General features: G+C 29.3%; 1 protein-coding gene across 2 annotated transcripts in view; it reads right to left on the bottom strand.

Annotated features, from left to right (window-relative positions):
- LOC142328015 (uncharacterized) overlaps positions 1-23155 on the bottom strand; it is a 389144-nt gene extending 365989 nt beyond the window's left edge. For both annotated transcript variants that reach the window (XR_012757155.1, XM_075371452.1), the window contains exon 1: positions 23049-23155. Coding sequence is in view for 1 of the 2 variants with exons in the window: in XM_075371452.1 (XP_075227567.1) it covers positions 23049-23117 (69 nt within the window). In the remaining variant the exon portion in view is untranslated. The remainder of the gene's footprint in view (positions 1-23048) is intronic.
- Between the last annotated feature and the right edge of the window lie 1235 nt (positions 23156-24390).

The raw sequence follows: 24390 nt of genomic DNA, 5'->3' as shown, positions 1-24390 counted from the left end.
TGGAGGATATTACAGAAGATGAGTTCCAGAAATGTTACCATCAATGGCAGAAGCGCTGCAATAAGTGTGTGCCCAGAGGGGAACTACTTTGAAGGAGACAACACTAAACATGACTAAAACGGTAAGCAACATTTTTTTTCACGTCAGTCTCATTACTTTATTGTCGCACCTCGTATAATAAATGAGCTGAAGATTTGCCCCTGTCTTTGTCAACCGAACTCTCGGCTGGCTTAGGCGGGACGGGCGAGCGGGGTTTGTTATACTATCTAACCGGATGACATCATCCGATAACTAACATGACACATTTGTATAAAGTGCATACACCATAGACTAGTACAATACAGTCACTAGTAAACTAGACACAGCAGTTGACGCGGGCTAAACTTTCAGTTTACGTAACGTACATATGTTTTTTTTGTTCTAGATGAATTAATTGGACCCTAAAACGTAAACATTTGCAAAAAGCCGTTATACGTTCCCTCTAATATAGTTGTGGCTATATTTGCCACGAAATTAAAAAAATGCTAGAACTGGAAATGTGACAGTTTCAAATGAGACTAACAGAACAGCGACATTTAAACCTTCTAAACATTTCAAAGTTTGTATTAATTTATTTGTAAAATATGTGCTATAAATTTGTATTTTTTTCTTTTTCAGCCTCCGGGACCACCGTCAGGTATTGCTTCAGAGGATGAAATGAAATGACAATTTTGTAGCATGGAAAAATGCTATGCCTGACCGGGATCCGAAACCGGGACCTCCGGTTTGTATTTAGGGTGTTACCTAAGTTTCGCTACGGGTATTCGTGCATAAAAAAATTATCTATAGAAGAAAATAATAAGCGAGAAAAGAAATTAATATATTTTTATAAAACTAAATTAAAAAACACTCACGCTTCCAAAATATATGGAAATATACCTCCAAAAGATCTTTTTAGAACTAAGATAAGTTTCTTCCTCCTTATAGCAGCGTCAACATACAACTGATCCGTACATTTTACTTTACTTTTTATAAATCACACTCGTTCATTTAGCAGCTACACATATTTATAATCATAAAGTTACAAAAAAAATAATTAATTAAAAAGGTAATATTCATATAAAATTGCGAATATATCCAGGAAATAAGTTCCAATCCTTCTTCAAAATACTAATATCATACGATGGATGAACAAAGTACAAATTAATAAATGCAATAACTCAGGAATATAAAACTTATTTGTAGTAACTGACTTTATTTAAAACTACATCAAATGCAGAAACATAGAGGAAGAACTATATACATCAGAATTAATTTTTGCTGATTACCTAATTGAAAAAAACTTGGACCATACGTATAAAATATTGACTTTAACATACAAATTTTACTCCTAAAATGTAAAAGTTATGAATTAATTAATACGTTTAAACAATCTGAAAGTTTTGTAAACAAAAAATTTTGAAGAATAAAAATATAAAGCAAAATATTAATGAAAAACCAAAAAGATAAAAATAAAATTTATTTAAATACAATGTTACATTTATTATTTATAAAAATATATAAAGACCGCAGCAATCTGCAATAAAACTAATCAAGGAACCTTATTATGATTCTGAAAAGATTTTCTTGATGTGTATTTATTGAAAGTGAAACTCGTTTTTCTTTCCTGGAATCGTAGCTCTAAAGATAAGAATGAAAGTATGCCAATCAGTCAAAGAATAGGGTGTGGATGTTTTGCATTTCTCGACGTTTACATAACTCAGGAACCCTAAAGAACAAAAAAAAGTGGGGGTAATGTTCGTACTTACGTATATATGTACATGTGTTGGCGTGTTTGAAGCTTATTAATTTTTGACTGGATAGATCGATTTTGATGAAATTTGGCAGATGCTTTGAAAGATGGGGCAATTTGTTTATAAAAGTTCGGGGTTAATTTTCTAAATATTTTTAAAATAAAACTCCACTTCATATTAAGCTCAGTAACCTTACCATTTTTAAACCTAATTGTTCCAAAATTTCACTCTTCCCCAAAAATCGAAAAAACTATCTTTTCATTTTTGCAGATATTTTTTAACCAGTTTTTTGTGTCTTCCTAGGCATAGTAGTAAGGCAACTGACCCAAAAAATACTTTGGGACAATATTGGAAATAGGGAAGCCAATTAAAGTTTAAAATATTGAATTTTTTACTTTTTTCACCTATAATTATTTTTACATTATACAAAAATAAATAACTAATGCCAAGAAAGGATTACAACTTTATTATCAGCATTTTAGGTAGATTTCATAAGAAAGCTACCTATTGTAATGAGCACCATGGATTCGTCTTCCGGAAAATTTAGACATACCTTCGCGTTTCATATCCACCCTAAACTACCGTCAGCTCAAAAGTTTATGTGTACATATATATATATATATATATAAAATTTCACTTTCTTGTGGACACGATAAATGCCGTAATTTTGCGCCAACCAATTGCAAATTATTCCTTAAAAATAATTCGTCCCAAAATCTCGGTCGTGTTTGTTAATGGGCAAAATCGGACAATGGGGATGGAAATAAGGGGGCCTTTTTCGAAAAGACAAAATATTGCTACAACTCTCTTATTAAGTAAAATATCGAATTCGTTTAAAGTTTTCATTAATCTTTAAGTTTTAATAGTTTTAAGGGCCTAAAACTTAAAAAGGTAAAAAATTTTTTATATCACTTACGATTGGCACAGGGGATGAAAAAAAATGGGGTTTCGAAGACAAAAAAATAATACCTCCCTTAATGGGCACAGTATCGAATCTGTTTAAAGCGGTCGTTATTTCTCTAAACATTACCTAAAACTTTTGTCGGAAACAATTTTTGATATGACCAACCCTAAGGCAATCCTTTGCCATAAGGCAAAGGATGACCAAAATGTTACTGGAATTGTAAAAAGACGGGGCTTATCGTACGCTAAACATGTGAAACGTTTTTAAACATCTTTTTCGTATATAGTAAATTTGAAATTTTTCTTAACTTTAAGGTGGAAATCTTTTTTATCACCTACTTAGCACCGGTGAAATCTACCTCCGCGTTCCGGAGTGCCGAAAGGGATTTTTTAAATTTATTTTTATACAAAATTAACTCGCATTTCGTCACTCAAATATACGAAGTAATTTATTCTAGCTAAATTTCAATCACCATTTTTGATGACTACATGTTAAATTCTTAAAATTTCAATTTTAAATATATATGAGTATTAATTAAAAATAATTTTATAAAACAAAAATCATGATGTGCAAGTTTTGACTTGATGTGCAAGTACAAGAAAGACTTTCTTGCTTGTATGTGTATACGTGCGTATGCAGGCTAACTAAAATTATAACTTTGCTTGATAAAATTAAGTACCTCTAAGAGGATGTTACCTAAGTTAACTTAACCGTACATCTAACTTTGTAATAATGGTTGAAAAGTATTCCTGCTCTCATAATATCTTTTATAATAATATAAGTTTCAAGTCAATAGGGGTTGGAGTAGTAAAAAGTTAATAAAGTTTTTATTTTTAAGAATGGAAAAAATATTATAGCGTAATAATAATGATATAAAATTATAACTAGATTGATATCACTTCATTATATCGAAGTCAATTGGTTTAAACAGGAAAAGTTTACAAAAATCCAGTTTTTAATGGTGTATATACATGCTAAACATTTTAGCTTTTCTTATTATTTAAAAAAAAATATAAAAAAAACAAAAGCAAATATCTTTTACTTTTATTTATTTATTATTTTTTTATGCAAAAAGGCCAACTTAAACCATGCAAATATCACATCTTTCTTTCACTTCTTCTACGCATTTTTCATTTTTTTCGGAACGGGTTTGTTTTTGCTCATCTGTCCACTTTCTTCCTGTCCTTTTTTCTGCTATAAGAATATTTATATTGTTAACTATACATGCATTATTTTTATTGGTTTTTATATTGTTTTATTGTTATTAGTGATCATAAAATATCGACATAACAGCGTCTTTTTTATTCATTTGAGTGTGACCTTTGTTTTTTTTAATGTAATCATGTCTATTATTCAGCTACTAAATATTTTACAATAGATGAATAATTACATATTATTTACGCATAAGTGAATAACAATTCACGGGTTTAATTATTTTGGTTGATTTGTGCTACTTGGCTTTTATGACAATTTGGGAGACTTTTGATTTGCAGTAGATAAGTTTCTTAGTCCAATTAACGCTTCAGTAAAATTGTATGACATTTTTTACATTAAAAAAAAAACAATAATATAAAAAAACAAAAAGCTATATGTCGCTATCATTTCATCACATACGACTTTCGTCTAAAGAATTCTTTGACATCTAGCTCTACTTATATTGATCGAGTAGATAAAACTCCTATTAATGATAACGATAGTATTTTTATCGGACGTATACAGCGAAATTTCTGAGGGTTTATCAAGTGACCTGTTCTCTTGGGATGATCAAATCGATTTCGACTCAAAAAAAATTAAATTATACTGTTTTTCTTTAAATTGTATTAATGAAACGGTAATTAATTAAATATTAAGTGCAAATATTAAATTATATTAATTAAATGTCTATTATGTTTACATAAATCCCATCTAAAGTACAGAGTGTACAAAAAATAATATCGGGGTTTTAAAGTTAATTAATACCTCCTAACTATGACCTTTTTAGTAATGAATCACAAATAAAATAAAAGAGTAACCCTGACGGTTTTTCCATGCAAGTGTTCAATATGAGCACCTTTAGCACGCAGTACACATCAAACTGATAAGAGAAAGTAGTCTTTTATTGTAACCAGTATGGCTGGCACGAACCAACCGGGTTGGTCTAGTGGTGAACGCGTCTTCCTAAATCAGCTGATTTGGAAGTCGAGAGTTCTAGCGTTCAAGTCCTTGTAAAGTGAGTTATTTTTACACGGATTTAAATACTAGATCGTGGATACCGGTGTTCTTTGGCGGTTGGATTTCAATTAACCACACATCTAAGGAATGGTCGAACTGAGACTGTACAAAACTACACTTCATTTACACTCATACATATCATCCTCTGAAGTATTATCTGAACGGTTATTACCGGAGGCTAAACAGGAAAAAGAAAAAGTATGTATGGCTGGAGCAGCCGCTTCAATAATGTGCGCCTCAAATCGTGTACATAAGTAGGTAGCTGAGGCACATAACACATGATCCTTTATAAAACACCAAAGAAAAAAAATCACATATGGTCAGATCGGATAACCTTGGAGGTTACCACAAACAAGCTCTGTCATGGAATCCATGCCGACCGATCCAGCAGTTGGGGAAAATGTCATTCAAACAAACCTTTACAGAGTTATATCATTGAGAAGGTGCACCATCTTGTAGCCGAATAAAATTCTTTGGCCTACCGTGCAGTTCAGAAAAGATTCATATATGCAGCATATCCAAATAAGTAACTAATATTATGCTTCCTTCAAAGAAAAAGAAATACCAGTTAAATTTCCGTCGGGGTATTGCAAAGAAAACATTTAATTTTGAGGAATTCCTTTCGCACTGTAATGGGGATTCCTGACTAACTCCCCCAACAGATACGATATTATGCGTGTTAAAATTTCCACTAAGCTGAAATGTTGACTCATCACTAAACACAGTACGATCAAGAAAGTCATACTACATTCCGATTTCGAAGTCAGCACACATTGCGTTGTTGTAGGCTTCAAAGCCTGTAACACTTGTAAAGGGTATGATCGCATATGTAAGCGCTCTTTAAAACATTTTATATCATGATCACCGGAACTGGTAGTTCGCGGCCAGCTTTAACAGATTTTTTAGGACAACGCAAGAAAAATTCCCTGACACGTTCAATATTTTCTTCAGACACCCTCAATCGTCCTGTACTGCTCTCCCTTTACTTAGATATCCGATAGTTTTTGACCGATTATGTCATCGATGAATGTCACTTGGAAATTACAATTAAACTTTATACGGAGCGTAAGTTAAACTGTAACTACAAATCCACGTTTAACAAACTGCAAAACATAGAAAACTTTAGCGTTCAAGAATCGCCATCTTTGTTAGTGGCGCTGTCAAACGGAAAGATAGGGAATCAATCTACAACCATGCACGCGACTAAGATTGTTCTTTTTTGTTCTTTCGTTCTAGACTTAAATTTAAACTGTTCATCTCATCCAAAAGAGATTTAAATTAAAAATTCTATATTCTTTTTTGTACATCCAGTATAATGTCATCTCTTGGATCTTCCTCAAAAGGTTAGAACGAATTTTCAAGATACAATTATGGAGGTGTCAATCCATTATTCGAAGACCAAAGTATGAATCGTATTGACCGAAATTTACGAGTAGAAAATTAAATATGGTTACTTATTCTTGTATTTGCATATATTATTATATATAATATAAACTGTTTACCAATATAGTATTCGTTTCCCGCAAGCCCTTTCGGCTATTCCGCCATTTTCAGAAGGGATTATAATTTATAACTGAAATATTTAAAAGTTTAAAACTCACATATTTAAATATATATAACAATTGATCGTCATTTTGTAAAAGTTAAAATCTTAAGTTGAAGTATCTACGACGGTGTTGTAATAGTATCACAATTGTTATCTTCGAGATATGAATTATCATCCTCCTGAAGATGGAAGAATAGCCGAAAGCGCTTGAAGGAAACGAATAATATATTGGTGAGGAGTTTATATTATATATAATAATTTTATTTTACAACGATGCCATGTTACAAAAACTTAATTTATACAAATCTACGTGTAATCTCTGCTAAAAAGAATAGTTCCTATTTTTAAAAGAAAAATAATTATATCAACTTTTATCAAACCAGTTAATAAATCTAATTTCGCAAAACTTAGCACAATACTTCGGCTTTCGAGAAAGGTCCTTATTATGCTACTAATGCCATTTTTAATAAATTGCCGATCAGTATGAGAAATCTTCCTACCAGTGTATTTAAAATACAATTAAACAACAATACTCTGTCAATGAATTTTTAAATCACATTTATTTAAATAAAGACCTGAATTTTCTGCGTCGACATTCAACATGTAGATAAATATGTGATAACTAATTTTTTTAGTAAGTCTTCTGGATTTTTAAAATTATTCTTTATATTTAATATTTTTCATTTATTTACGAAACTTATAATTTAAGATTATTTCATATGTTTACATTTTAAATATTAATTTTTAACATTTTTCAGGATCGCGAAAAATTTCGGATTCCAGATTTCAACAGAAATATCTATCTTGACCATACCTGAATTTATTTTAACTAGTTTCGGCGTGACGTCTGTACGTACGTATTTCGCATAACTCAAAAACGATTCGCCTTAGGATGTTAAAATTTTGGATTTAGGACAGTTTTAACATCTTGTTGTGCACCTCCCCTTTTGATTACAATCGACTGGACCAAAAGTATCCAAAAAAGCTCAAAATAAAAAAAATCTGGATTTTCCACATTTTCTTGCAGTAATAAGCCGCCATTGAAAGCTTTTCAACGATGTATCATAAATGGTACTTGTTTTCATTGGTTCCAGAGTTAGAACCAAATAAAATTTTAATTAATGAGATATTTGGATCTTACAAGGGAAGGCACATCGGTTCAAATCCGACTTCATCTCTTGTTTTTTATCTTTTTGTTTTTAATTTAAATATATTGATTTTGTAATAATTATTCATCTCTGATTGTAAAAAAAAAGTTTTACAATAAATAATAATTCATTAATAATAACAATAAAAAATATCAGAAGTTATCAAAGAAATAAAATGTTATGTACTTTTCATTTTTTTTTTTAAATGTGTGTATGTAATTTAATAGGCGTTCAAGGAAGTCATGTGGTGTCCACATCAGATTTTTTTTTTTAATTTAAATATATTGATTTATTTAATAATTATTAACCTCTGATTGTAAAACAAAAATTACAATAAATAATAATATAATAATAATAAAAAAAATGACAAAATATCGGAAAAATATGTCGTGCCACATCAAATATTTTTAATCTCGTAATTAATTGTACTCATTCCTGACGTAATCTAAATAATGCATTATTATTTTTATATCGATCAGAATAAATAATTTAATAAGTTTTAAGAAAAAAATTATTAATTTAATATTTTTATGAACAACTCAATAGACTGGTTATTTTTTTCAAAAGAATGATAAATATTTTGAGACCATTTTTATCGTTATTCCTTTCATATCAACAAAAAAATATGTTCTATAAAATGTAGGAAACAGTGACATAAAAAACACTTAATAAATAAGGATAAAACCTTATCTTATTTTCTAAAAAAAAAATTATTTAAAATTTTTTATAAAATTTACTTAAAAAATAATCAAAAACTCAGTTTAACTCACATAAGCCTAAGATTAAAAATTTACTGCTCTTTTATATGCCAATATTTTTTCTAGTAAATTATTATTTTAGTTACATTCGTGCCATTAAAGAAAAAAGAATTCCGTTTTTTTATTAGTCGTCAAAGTTTCAGGACTACTGACTCTTTTTTTCTGTTTAGCCTCCGGAACCATGTAAGTAATTACTTCAAAGGATGATATATATGAATGTAAATGAAGTGTAGTATTGTACAGTCTCAGGTCAACCATTCCTGAGATGTGCGGTTAATTGAAACCCAACCACCAAACAACACTGGTATCCACGATCTATTATTAAAATCCGTATAAAAGAAACTGCCTTTACTAGGATTTGAATCTTAGAACTCTCGACTTCGAAATCAGCTGAATTGCGATGACGAATTTACCATTAGGCCAACCCGGTGGGTTAGGACTACTACTTGCTTGGGCTTCTTGTTACTTACGACATCCTTTCGTATACGCGATTTCCTTCACTGTTCTATTGGTAGTACCAACACTACTACTGACGCTTCAGATAGAATTAACGCTTTTTGAATGACAAGTAATACCGTTTACCTATCCATTGCGATGTATGAGCTGCTAATTGACTGTGATGTTGGTGCGTTTATAAATTATCAAAGTTATGTGAATGATTCACAATCAAATTTGTAAAATACGTGTCAGATAATTCGATATTATTTTTATAATAGTTCTACATATCAAAAATTATTACTTTCCTTAAATCTTTTTCGAATTATTTCTAGAAGACTTTTTGCTGTATGATTTGAATCAATATACATTAGCTAGTCTTGTTTTCTCAACATTTTCAGCCGAAGAATTACAATTATAGATGTATTTAATCAATATTATATTTCTATCGTTAAAAGTAAATTCGTCAATTTTCATGATCCAAAAATGTTTTTTTGGTTTTCTTAAAAAGAGAAGTTGTAGAAATCTCATGCATATATTTTTTATCTTGAATCTAACAAATAAAAATAATATACGAGCAATGAAAATATTAAAATTAGAAGGAAGTTAAATTTTCAAACATGGTTACCGCTATGTTAATAAATTAGTATTAAAAAAGTGAAAATCCACCTTACCAGCAAATTAAATGTGTTTCTCTAGATCTTTCAATCCTTAAACTATCGTCAGGAGAATAAAATAATATTATAAAATAAAGTCAAAAAATTAAAATGATTAAGTAGTCATGACTGTTCATATATATCAGTTTATTTAATTTGCTGGTAAGGTGGATTTTAACTTTTTTAACAAGTTTTAATAGAAGAAAGTTGTTTGGGATTAATGAAAAAGAAATCCGACTAATGCTTTTAGAAATAAGTTATCTTAAGTTAAAAATAACAGGAAATCCTACTACCGTAACAGAGTTCTACAATAAGGATTATTAATATGAGTAATTGGGTAGAATAAAGTATTCTAATTATAAAACTCTGTCTGAAGAGAGTTAATAAAATAATCAATTTTTTCTGTTTTTTTTGGAATCTCAGCAAATATTATGTAATGTTCAGTGAGAAATAGAACTACAAAGAGGTCTATGAAATTGAAAGTGGGACTGGAGTATTTTATTTACCAACAATAGAAAACAGGTTTTGTGTGTCATTTAGAAGGGGAATTAGTTGCAAGTGGTCGTAAGTTTACATATAGAAGACAAATAAATATGACATGAAACAACTGCACTGAATAAGTGTTTGAAGTATGGAAGAAACATCGAAATATAATCTATATTTCTACTTGAAAAGTAGAAGCATACATTGCATTACATTTGTACTTTTTATTATTATTTCTACTATTATTCAATAATATGCATTTCTGATAATATTTTTTTTGGACAGCAGCCTACATTTATAGCACAATATATTTTTTTTGCCGTCATAATATATTTTTTATTATATTTCATGGAAATGAGGAACAACGAAAAGATCAATAGCGCGTAGTATACTGAATTGATCGAAAGAGATAAGATATTACAACAGGACCAGTGTAACGGACCAGGACAACGAGTTTTCTTCCAATTAAGAAGAACGAAATAGAAAATAATAATGAAAAGAAGAATCCAAAAGGAACTAAAAGGGATTCTTTTCTCAGACTAACAGGCCCGTTTAACAATCTGTCCTTTGTAATACAATGGCAACTCCAAAAGCTGTTGTTCGACCAGAAGGGTTACCGGACCGGAATAAGAATTTATAGATAAACATAAGGGTGCGGACGATGGAAATCTTTACGCTCAACAATTAAAGGGATGAAGCGGTTACTGGTTCTGCACCCCAAAGGATATAAATACTGCCAGGGACCAGCCGAGAGGGTCAGTAGTCCGGCAAGGCCTTGTTTGGCGCAGTCGTGATGATAAGCGGTAACAGAGTAGTTCGCAAGCTTGAGTTCGACGCAGTTGTGGTGACGGTGATATCAATAAGTGTGTGGTAACAACGAGTGAAGAGTACGTCACGAGTATTCCAGCGTGGACAGTGGGTGATTGCAGGAAGTTGTTCGGTGAGTTATTGGTAAACTGTAGCGAAAGTGACTGTATTCTATACTTACATAAGTGTAGGATAGTTCCATTGTAAACAGTAAAAGTAATAATATTTGCAGAAACTGTAATGAACAAAATTTTATGAACTTTAGACTGTTCTGTTATCTTATTAATACAATATTAATTTTTATCCGTCACTTTAACGTTTTTAGTAAAATTGGACTGTATTTTAGTTTTTATAAACTTTAAATGTCATTAAACAAATCTTGTCCTTTTTATTTGAATTACTATTTTGTATGTTATATGTACGTATTGTTATTATTTTAGAGTAATAAATTGATTTATAAGAAATTATTAGTTTGTTAGTCACTCAATGCACTGGTCCAACCGTGAACACGCGACAATATCTTTGCTTGCAGTAATACAGAAAAGTGGAATATTACATCCTGGTTGTTACATGGATACGTTTAGAAGCACAAATAAGCTTTCTCGGTTCTTTGTTATAAAAAAGAATGGATTCGTAGAAATTGATATATTCTTATTTTTCTAACAAAAGACTTTTCTATGAGATCATTCAACCGTGTCTTATATCATACAAATAATTGATTAGGAAATAACAGAATTAAATAAGTTATGAAAGAAAGAAATTGACATAAATTGATAGTATTATTAAAGACTTACTTCTTGCAAAATTATTATTATTTTTATTACTATTATTGTTATTATTATTGGCAATTTTTGTGGCGGAGTGGAAGCGTCTCGGCCTTACATCCGGAGGTCCCGGGTTCGAATCGGTCAGATATGGAATTTTCGCACGCTAGAAATTTCATTATCATCCATTGACACTGTAAAAGGACGTAAACCCCTTAAATAATAATAAAATTATCTTTATTAGGCCTATACTTAATTCTTCATACCAGGCGTATGATTAAGACACTACAAGACCCACGGGGTTGGTCTAGTGGTGAACGCGTTTTCACAAATCAGCTGATTTCGAAATCGAGAGTTCTAAGCTTCAAATCCTACTAAAGGCAGTTACTTTTATACGGATTTGAATACTAGATCGTGGATACCGGTGTTCTTTGGTGGTTGAGTTTCAATTAATAACACATCTTAGAAATGGTCGACCTTTTCCTTTCTTTTTCCTGTTTAGCCTCCGGCAACTACCGTTTAGATAATTCTTCAGAGGATGAATGAGGATGATATGTATGAGTGTAAATGAAGTGTAGTCTTGTACATTCTCAGTTCGACCATTCCTGAGATGTGTGGTTAATTGAAACCCAACCACCAAAGAACACCGGTATCCACGATTCAGTATTCAAATCCACGTAAAAATATCTGGCTTTAAGAAATGGTCGACCTGAGACTGTACAAGACTACACTTCACTTACACTCATACATATCATCCTCTGAAGTAATACCTGACGGTGATTCCCGGAAGCTAAACAGGAAAAAGACTAATTGGATAGGCCAAATTTTAAAATATGGCTATTAAGAACGTAATAGATTGCGGTTGTGAGTGGAGGAGGAAAAAAGAGGACAGAGGTGTTGAATGATTTGAAAGGAAAACTAGGATAATTTATAAGAAAAAGTTCAGGACAGACCATCATGGAAATCCTGTTTCTCGATATCTATAAAAATACAGTTCCACTAAAGAAGAAGGAAGAACTTACTTCTTGCAACTTATGTTGTAGCAAAATAAATTTCATAATCTTATTTTCTTTAAATCTTACCTTCAGTAGAACTATTAAAAAAATAAATTTATTCCAAAATATTTAATAATAATTATTTATTTGTAAGATAATTATTAAAAAAAAACAACTGTCAGTGATATGGATGAATTTTTTTGTTATATTTATACACAGCTTAAGATTTTATCCTTTCCTTACTTATAATGTTAAATATTGCACTTAATTATTTTCTTATAAAAGGCCTTAAACAACAAAAGAAAACAGTCAACAAAAGCTATTAAACCAATAAAACGTAACAAAAAAATAAAATAAAATTCAATCAAGGTACTTTTGTCTTAACGTATCCTACATCTCAATTAAAAATACCATAGCTGGTTCATGATATTTAAACGAAATTTAACAGTAAAATCGTTTAAATAATTAATCTTTGTGAAGCAAGTTGATTATTATTATTATTAACTTGATAAAGACTTACTTATAAAATATGTAATAAAAATTTCATTTTAACAAGTTGAAAAAATAAAAAGTTAAACAATTAATGGATCTTTTTTTTTCTTAGGAATGGGGATTTGTTACCCCCTAAGTTAGTGATAAAAGTTTTAAAACTTTTCCCACACTGATAACGACTTAGGTAAAAAAAAAACAAATAAAATAATTGTTATAAATTTAAAGCCGATAGATTAAAAAAGTTAAAAGTTATTCGTATGAACTCTTATTTTTAATTGTATTACTTTCTATTATTCTAATAATGATGGAAAATCTTTTCTACTTTGATAATTCCTCGTTGACAGAAAAAATTATTATAAAAAAATATTCGAAATATAAATTTAAAAATCAATATTTAGAGGTGGAGTATTTATATTTGTTTATTGTTTCAAAACTTTAAAAATCATATAGTTTTATCAGTGTACGGATAATAAATGAAATTCTAAATAAAATAATTGTTTGTAAAATCAATTATTTAAGTAATAGTATACCATGGAAGAAGATTTAAATGGCAGAAAGGCTCCTGGAATAAACGGAATACCTGTAGAATTACTGCGCAGTGCAGGTGAGGGAGCGATTGATAGATTATACAAACTGGTGTGTAATATTTATGAAAAAGGGGAATTTCCGTCAGACTTCAAAAAAAGTGTTATAGTCAGATACCAAAGAAAGCAGGGGCAGATAAATGTGAAGAATACAGAACAATTAGTTTAACTAGTCATGCATCAAAAATCTTAACTAGAATTCTATACAGAAGAATTGAGAGGAGAGTGGAAGAAGTGTTAGGAGAAGACCAATTTGGTTTCAGGAAAAGTATAGGGACAAGGGAAGCAATTTTAGGCCTCAGATTAATAGTAGAAGGAAGATTAAAGAAAAACAAACAAACATACTTGGCGTTTATAGACCTAGAAAAGGCATTCGATAACGTAGACTGGAATAAAATGTTCAGCATTTAAAAAAAATTAGGGTTCAAATACAGAGATAGAAGAACAATTGCTAACATGTACAGGAACCAAACAGCAACAATAACAATTGAAGAACATAAGAAAGAAGCCCTAATAAGAAAGGGAGTCCGACAAGGATGTTCCCTATCTCCGTTGCTTTTTAATCTTTACATGGAACTAGCAGTTAATGATGTTAAAGAACAATTTAGATTCGGAGTAACAGTACAAGGTGAAAAGATAAAGATGCTACGATTTGCTGATGATATAGTAATTCTAGCCGAAAATAAAAAGGATTTAGAAGAAACAATGAACGGCATAGATGAAGTCCTACGCATGAACTATCGCATGAAAATAAACAAGAACAAAACAAAAGTAATGAAATGTAGTAGAAATAATAAAGATGGACCGCTGAATGTGAAAATAGGAGGAGAAAAGATTATGGAGGTAGAAGAATTTTGTTATTTGGGAAGTAGAATTACTAAAGATGGACGAAGCAGGAGCGATATAAAACGCCGAATAGCACAAGCTAAACGAGCCTTCAGTAAGAAATATAATTTGTTTACATCAAAAATTAATTTAAATCTCAGGAAAAGATTTTTGAAAGTATATGTTTGGAGTGTCGCTTTATACGGAAGTGAAACTTGGACGATCGGAGTATCTGAGAAGAAAAGATTAGAAGCTTTTGAAATGTGGTGCTATAGGAGAATGTTAAAAATCAGATGGGTGGATAAAGTGACAAATGAAGAGGTATTGCGGCAAATAGATGAAGAAAGAAGCATTTGGAAAAATATAGTTAAAAGAAGAGACAGACTTATAGGCCACATACTAAGGCATCCTGGAATAGTCGCTTTAATATTGGAAGGACAGGTAGAAGGAAAAAATTGTGTTGGCAGGCCACGTTTGGAATATGTAAAACAAATTGTTAGGGATGTAGGATGTAGAGGGTATAGTGAAATGAAACGACTAGCACTAGATAGGGAATCTTGGAGAGCTACATCAAACCAGTCAAATGACTGAAGACAAAAAAAAAGATACCATGGAAATACTCGTAGTATGGTGGCCCTATCTTGGATCTGTTCACAGTATATCATATACATTGTAAATTGGTTAATTAAAATTGTACACTTAGTAATACAACGACCAACATACGTAACATTTTTTATTTTAGAATATTAAAGCTATCGATTTCGAATTCTCTTGGGTTCTATAAATACACTCGTAAAAAAAACCTCATAAATTTATGTCAGTCGATTAGTTTATAAATCTGTCTTGTAACTCGAGCTGATATAATTCATTTTTTCATTTTTTTTAAATTGATGATTAATTCATGAAACAGATTTGAAGCTTGTGCGTGGGAATCTGGATTTCTGTTGCGTATGAAAAATTTCGTGTTTGACCGGGATTCGTACCTTGGACCTTCTCGATGAAATTATTTATAACGACGAGATAACAGTAAGTCGATTTTGTTTCCGATTGGTAAAATCTATAATTTTACGCCAATTTAAAAAATTAATTTTTAATTATATAAAAAATTAAATTTATTTATTAATAAACAACCAGTAACGTAATTAATATATATAGCCTAATGTCTATAAATACTTAAAATAACAAGTCGTGACCGATTCATAATTAACGCCCAGAAAAAAATAATGAAATAAATTGATGAAAATTTATATACAAATTATTCTTATGGTGAAGTGCAGAAAGTATTTTTTGAAATTCTAATTTTAAAGGCTTAAAATGGAGTAAAAATGAAATTTACTATTTTTTTCTCGGTAACAAATGAAGATATCGACTTGATTTTTGGTATGTGTAATCTTAATGTGAATATTTAAAAACCACTTTCTAGATTTTTTGAAATTCCAAGTTAAAGGGTTAAAATGGATTTTGAATTTTTTTTTTTACTCTGCTACTTTTTTTTAATTTTTTAGTAAAAAAATGAAGATATCAACTTAATTTTTTTGGTATTTATAATCTTCAGGTGAATGAATATCTAAAAACCAATTTTTAGATTTTTTGAAATTCAATCTTGAAAGGAGGAAGGTAAAAGAAATTTTGAACAAATATTGCAAATTTTCCCAATTTCCGACTATACTAAACGAGATATTCACTAGATTTGAGGTAAAAATACTCTTCAGATAAACATATATCTAAAAACCATTTCCGGGTTCTTTTTTTTTTAATTTCGATTTTTTAAGAAGTGCGATCGTGTACAACGTGGCGCCTCAATCAACACAGCTATTGTTACTGTATGTGCGACGCGATTGGCTGCACCTGCTTTCGGTTCTTGGCAAAAAAATATAAAAGAAAAAAAATTGACCGCGACGGAAAACGCAAGTAACCATATAGAGCGGGCGAAGCCGCGACAGGGATGCTAGTTATAGTAGATAATAAATTATTTTATTAAGAGTTAATATTTCAGTTAAAAAAAAAACAAATAGATTTATATTAGAGATATAATAAATAAATTCAACAAGTTCTATTAAATAGGTCAGTTCTTTATAAGCAATCAGCAGCAAACAAACTTATAAAATAAAGTTAAAAAGTACTGTAAATAAAAAGAACAAACAAAAATTACGAAATAATAATTTTTCAAATTATTCTTTAAATTTCATCTTTTTGAAAAAAAATTAAGGATTAATAAGTAAAATGTTGATAATTATTTTTTATTTGTGCGCCAACTTCAAAAGGTTTAATTTAAAATATATTTAAAACAAATATTAAATATTACGCAACAATAATCAGTTAATAGAATTTATGTATGAAAATATTCGCAGTAATACGACTTAATCGCTTTCCAACAAAATAAAAAACATATCTCCACTGCTTTCGGTTTTAATTAATCGTTCTATCATAATTATAATCTGAAGACATATTAATAAAAAATGTAAACTAATGTATTTATTTTCAAACTTTGAATCCGTAATAAAGATATTAAGAATAATAGATGATAAATTTTAATTTTTTTAATGTTGATAATTTTAGAGAAGACTGACAAAAACGATTAACGAAATATGAGCTTTTTTAAAAGATTCTTTTAATAAATGTCTCTTGATAATGACTTGATAGTCGAAAGCCGTCTAGACATATAATTTATACTTCATTCGTTAAGGTGATATTTATTTTTGCTTTTAATATTTTTATGGAATAGAATTAAATTTTAGTGTTCTTTGAAGTCAGTTATTTCATTTATTTAAAATTATTATTTATAAGAGAAGACGTATAAGTCATTGATAAGAACTTTAAAAGGTGTGACATTTTTGATTCAGTAAAAATAAGGAAAGAAATGTAGAAAAATACGTTAAGAGATTACTACTAAGCGTGAGCTAAGGTTATCTGGAATGCAAGAAAATTTATATTATACTTCTTTATTTTTAGTTTAATAGAAAAATTTTTTTAAGTTTCAAAAATGAAAGACATTTAGTAATGTTTAACATAACTAAACAAAAAATATGACAAAGCAAAGATGTCTTAAAATCGTCTATGAAGATCACATAATCTTCTTTTCAAATACCTTTAATTTAGGTTTAATTTTCTTAACATCTGGCACCGTTGGTATTACACAATTTATGTAAAAATAAAGTATCCACTCACCAAAAATTGTGAGTATTGACTATCCAAGCGCTTACGGATTATTCCTCCATCATCAGGGATTACTGATTAATTATGAATTTTATAGTTGTGCATATAAATTTTTATAAATGTGAATTAAAATGAAATAAAATTTTAAATTATTATGTTACAACAGTTGATTGTCAATAGTTAAAATAAGTCAACGTTAAAAAAAACGTCTTGTCAGAAAGATGTTTACAATTGTTATTTTTTCTTTCTTTTTAACGTTGACTTACTTTAACTATTGACAGTCAAATGTTGTAACACAAAAATTCAAATTTTATTTTCATTTTAATTTCCATTTATAAAAATTTACATTTTATGCAAAACTATAAAATTCATAATTAATCAATAATCCCTGATGATGAAAGAATAATCCGAAAGCGCTTGGATAGTCAATACTGACAATTGTTGTTAAGTGGATACTTTATTTTTATATAAACCTTTCATATAAATTATCAAAAACTTAATTAATTGGGGAACTTTGCTACAAGACTTCCAGAAGCCTCTACAAAATTAAAAATAAATTTATCTACAGACATATTTGGAATTATCAAACTTAAGGATTGAACTTTAATATAAAAAATAAATAAATAATTAAAACAACAAGTGAACCGAACTGAAAATTTCCTAATTTTTTTTTAAAGATGGCTAAAAAATATACATAAAGCCTTAAGAACTGAATGAAAAATATAAAATATATGAGAATACCTGGTGGACAGATCGTAAAGTAAAATTATTAGTACAAACATATTTCAAGATTTATATAAATAACTTTGATTATACTGTTAAAGGACTAAATCTTGAGACTGGAATGAAAAACAGCATTAATAAACAAATAAAGGCAGGAAACAAAGTTTATTATTATAAAATTAAATAGACTAAAATCTAGATTAAAAAAAAAATGAAAATCAGTAAGCAATTGTTGCAACGTACAGCTGTAAACATTTTAATATTAAAGTTAACCAAAGGAGACAAGGAAAATCGAAAATGTGTTTGGGTAAAAAGTGTTACAAACTTCTTTGGCCGGCAAATGATGGTAAAAATTACGAAAATGAAGGAATAAAAATCCTGGGAATCTAACTACTTACTACTAATACATAAATAACTAGCAGACCCATCGTTTATTTACATTTAATATTAAATTAATATATTAATATTAAATAATTAATATTTAATATATTTATATTAAATATTATTTAATCAACAATATTGTTTTTAGATTTTCATTAAATCCTGATAAAACGGTAAATAAATATTTTATTAAAAATATTGAAGGAATATATGATAAACAACGAATTGTTGCTAACGCTTAAATAAAGAAAAAAAACGGAAGATAAGAAAATTCCCCAGTAAAGATATAAAAGAAATTTTATTAAAATTCCCAATCTAGCATTCCCATCGCGGCTTCGCCAGCGCTATGTAATTCTTCTTTCTTTTTCTGTTTACTCTCCGGAACCACGTAAGGTATTACTTCAGAGGATGATATGTATGAGTGTAAATTAAGTCTTGTATAGTCTCAGGACGACCGTTCCTGAGGTGTGTGGTTAATTGAAACCCAACCACCAAAGAACACCGGTATCCACCTTTACTAGGATTTGAACATTAGAACTCTCGACTTCGAAATCAGCTGATTTCGGAAGACGCGTTCACCACTAGACCAACCCGCTGAGTGCGCTATTTAATTACTTGTTTCCCGTCACGTCAGGGGATGTTTAGCCGATCAGGGCTCACTTCACTTTCCTTTCCAGTCTAGTCAGGGGGCTCTGCCCCTTGAACCCCTTTGTGTTCATTAAACTCTTGCTTGTAAGAATAATAATAATAAATAAAAATTAAAGTCTGTTCAGTTAATAAAAAATATCAGTGTATTGTAATTTCTCTCACCGCAGCAGTTTGATTGCTCAGTACAGGCCTTAACTTTGATTGATCTAAGAATGTAGGTTTCAAAACCGTCGGCCTCTATCTTAAAAATATTAGTTTTAAGAGATGGATAATGGTTATCCGTACTTCGTACGGGTAAAAATGTATTTTCCCCGGTTCTTATCGTTACCCGACAATACCACTAGGAAGTAACCGTACTTAGTTTTTCATTTTTTTTTTTTTTTAATTACCTTTATTTTAGTTTTCTAGTGAACTAACCGGAGGCAGATGCAACCAGTCGCGTCGTACATACAAGTATCAGTGGTTGTGTTTGTTGAGCCGCCGCGCCATACACTGTTGCACCCCTTAAGGTGAAAATTCAAAAAACCCGAAAACGGTTTTTAGATATTAATCTGAAGAGTTTTTTAAAAGCCCCAATCTTGTGAATACTTCGTTAAATATAGTTGGAAATAAAGAAAATTTGCAATTATTGTTCAAATTTTTTTACGTTTCTTCATCCCTTTCAAAGACGAATTTCGAAAAATCTGGAAATCCATTTTTAGATATTTACATGAAAATTACACATATCAATAAAAAAAGTGATTTAAATAAAATGTTGGATATTACAAGAGATATATTTCTTTAAAAAATTAATATCAATTAAAGAAGAAATAATACAAATTGGCCGATGCATGACGTAACTCTCAAAAAATCAGCTCCGTATTTTTTGATTAGCGGTATATATTTAATACTAAAATCATCGGCTAAGTTTAACAAGAGGCAAGTATTAAAAACTAAAAAAAAAACCATTTCCAGAAAAATAAACATTGCTGTTTAATATAGGATAATTACTAATATAGAATAATTAAGAGAGTGTGGGTGACAATTTTGTATATAGTATAATTTTTTTTAAATTTATTTAAACATATCTAAATAGCTTATGACACTCCCGTAACGTAACATGACCAACACGGAGTCATACATCTAAATCGGTTCAGCCATTGAGTTGCTACAATGTAACAAACATTAATACATACACCGTAAATACATTATACTCCTTTTTTGGGCAGTCATATAAAAAGTAACATCGATTTAAAATTAATGAGAAATGACAATGTATTTTTACTTGGTCTGAAATATACTTTTTTTTTATGAGTTATCCTAAATTTGTAACTACTACCACCGGCCATCCTGTATTATTTCATCTATATGCATACTTTTTGAGAGGTTTTTTCATCTAAATCTTATAAAGGTTCAAAATTTTAATTTTTATATGTATTAATTTTGTGACATCCATAAATTATAAAATTTGTTTAATAATTTCCTTACTATATCTTTTTATAAAACCCGAATAAAATAAAATATTAATAAAAAACTTCATTATAATAGAAAATAACGAATTTTATTTTAGATGTAATTTAAAAAGGATGAATAAAGTAACGAAAATAGATAAAATAAACTAAGACCCAACATATTAAAAGAATTTTACATTTAAAATTAGTAAAAAATTAAAAATATATATATTTATTTATTGTATACATATACAAACATAAAGTAGCACTTTAGAAGCGGAATATCTTCTATAGAAAAGACAAACAAAAAATAGTTTAGCTTTTTAAAATTTATTACAAAATAATTATTTTTAAAAGTCGGCAATGACATATTGCAAAAGTTTTCTGGTAGTTTCTAACAGCTTAATATGTAACTTCTTCTCCAGGGATAAAATTTAAAATAATAATAATTATTTTAAGTGTTGAACTTTGCCCACATCATTGACGGAGTGGTAGCGTTTCGGCTTTTCATCCGGGAGTCATGAGTTTGAATCCCACAACTCACGTACGGCATTTTTCATACGCTACAGAATTCCATTTCATAATCCCAAGTACATGCTTCTGTAGAAATGTAATTCAACCAAAAAAAAAAAAAAAAAAAATGGACTAGATAATATAATAAATTAGGTATAAAATTATTAGACTAAAATGTATACTTAAAACGTAATTAAATATATCCCAATGATATTTTGAAATATTCTTCAAAAAATTAATATTAAAAAAGTAATAAAAAAAAGTTTCAAGTAGTTAGAACAATATTAGGAAAGTTTATAAAAACTATTGTATTTAATGGTAAAGAATAGTAACCCCATTTTTTTATTATTGAAATTTCAAGTCGATAGAATGTTTACAGTAAAAAGTTAATCGAACTTGTTGTTTTCTAATGGTGGAGAGATTTCCCCTCCTAATCATATGAGGTACAGAGATAAACAATTTTCCCCATACAGATAAACTTCGTTAAGTGAAAACATTTAAATCGATAAATTGTAACAGTAAAAAGTTAGATAAACTTTTTTTTTTTGAAAAATATTTTTTTTTTTTATTGAGAGTCGAGATTACAAAACTTTAGGTTTAATGTTCATTGTTATTTATACTGATTATACTATTTATGCTAACCTAAATAAATAAAAATATAAACGATAAAATTTTCATGAAATAAAGACCTTTTGAGAGATTTAACATCTCAAACACTACTCTCTACCTGGTAATCCAATTTTTAAAAATATCAAATCTCAACAGTGTTCCAGAACATTCATCACACTACACATCAAATACCATGTTTTTAGATTAACTGTTTCTGAAATCTAAATTTTAAAAAATCCATTATATAAATATATACGCACGTATACAGAATTTTCTTAAATTTTTAATATTTTTTAATTAAAAAAAGCGGGTTAATAGTATTAAGGGAAAAATTAGAAGGTGGAAGGCGAACATGGAAAGAGAAATTCCTGGTTCAGTCTAGTAAAAACAAAAACTAAGACACTAAGTCATATATAATAAGGAATTTATTATTATAAACTTCTAGAAGGAAATATACACGATTAAAAAAAACCTGCTTAGGGAAAAATAGAATATAATAGAAATTGTAAGATGTAGTAATTACGTTTTCAATTATTTAATATTTGTTACATGACATTTACCTTCGAGTACAATACCATATAGTATTGTTTGTAAAATAAACAATACACTAAAAGCGATTTGTAATTTTATTTTACTAATTTTAAAACATGTACATTATTTTACCGTAATTTAAGTAAGTAAAAATAGAATTTTAATTACATTCTCACGAATGACTGAATCTTTTAAATCTGCACCGATTTAATTGCCAGATGAATGACGTGTATAGTAAGTTACAAAGTCATACATAATCAGGAATTTATGATTATAAACTTCTAGAAGGAAATATACATGATAAAAAAAAAGTTAGGGGAAGAAATAGATTGTAATAGAAATTCTAAGATGTAGTATTTATGTATTTACTGAATGAAACCGGCATTCGGTTCAGTTATTAAAATTATAATACCGATTTTATTATTCTTAATAATAATCTTTACGAGAGAAAAGATTCAATTCTTTTGTTTTGATTTCTGTGTTTAATCCTATCATAAGAGATGGATGTCATACAAAATAGCCCGAATTATGTAATTCGCTGTACGCATTTGTTAGCGCGGGTGCCCACCTATTATCATTTACGCATAATTGTGTTTGTACGATATTAACCACTGAAGATCACTTAAACTCGAAACACATACACAGGATAAACACAAAAAAAAAAAATTATCACCGACCATTATCGGTTTCGGCGCGCCGCTCTCTTCATCGTCGTCCTCATCTTCGCGGCTGGCCACCGGACCCATGCCGTACTCGGCCGACGGCGATAGCGGCTTCAGCCAGCTGCCACGGCCGACTGAAGAGCGTCGGCTACAAAAAGCAGTTCCGCCAACAGCTAACGGTTAGCCCCTTGCCTTTCAAATCCAGTGCTACCAATTAATACGATCAATACAATGGAACGAAATCTTCAGCTTACCCGTATCTCTACGCTAGCGCTGTAGGTGTTTACCTGTATATAGTATTTTTAGCTTGCACGTGTCTTAGTATACTGTTGAATTGCTCGTAGAGGCAGATAAAAGTGCGGAAAGCTGATTTTAATAAAAAATATTTTTTTTAAGCCCCGTACTCACAAAAAGGTATATTAAAATTATTTTTAAAATTTCACCTGTAATTTGTCACCATCTTGGGAAAATGGCGGATGTAATTAGGCTTTCCCCACATTTTGTTAATCCAATAATTGTTAATTCTCAAAAATATTCTTCAGTACAGTACTAAAAAAATAAAACTACAAAAAAAAAATTAACTTACTATTTATAATTTTTCGATTATAATTAGATTATTTATTGTTTCATTTGTAACTTATTACGATTACGCAAACACTTACTTATCCTACTTATAAGTGTCAAATATGGCTCCATTCCCAGAATGCACTTTATTTATCCTTTTACGATGGTTAATTACACGAATAATTTGATTATTAATTACCATATAAGTTTGAACTTTTTTTTTATTATATATACAAATTTCTACTTTATTGTTAGATTTGTTTAACACGGTCAACATAACTTAACCCCACCTAAACGTACATTCTAATTTTTATCTTCTGATGGATGTTTTTACCTATACTACTTCCTTCTAGAAACAATGAAATAAAAAAATATTTTACCAATTTCAATCGATGTTTTTACTGTAATTTAAAATTTTACAGAATTTTGCTAAAATTCTGTTTTTTTTTTCAAATATCTTTATTTCATACTCTTATTATGCAACAAATTTACATCATTTTTCCTTTCTTTAACATCATATTTCAAAAGTCTATCTTCTTTTCCTAATCTCCATATTCATTGTCATACATTTAGATATCCATTGTATAGGGCAAGTATTTAGTCACAATTCCTTTATAAATCCGTTTTTGATTAATTCTTTAATTAATCAAAGTTGAAACTGTAACTTTCCTGATTAATGGTAGAAACACTAACATCTTCAACCAAAGTAAATATAATAAAACAAGATTTAATGCCAACTTTATTTGAGTATTAGTCTTGACTTATTTCTGATTGACTAAATCTCCCTTGTAAT

The sequence above is a fragment of the Lycorma delicatula genome, chromosome 7 (assembly GCF_047948215.1).
Source record: "Lycorma delicatula isolate Av1 chromosome 7, ASM4794821v1, whole genome shotgun sequence".
Classification (NCBI taxonomy): Eukaryota; Metazoa; Arthropoda; class Insecta; order Hemiptera; family Fulgoridae; genus Lycorma; species Lycorma delicatula.
This window is presented reverse-complemented; position numbering and strand designations above follow the sequence as displayed.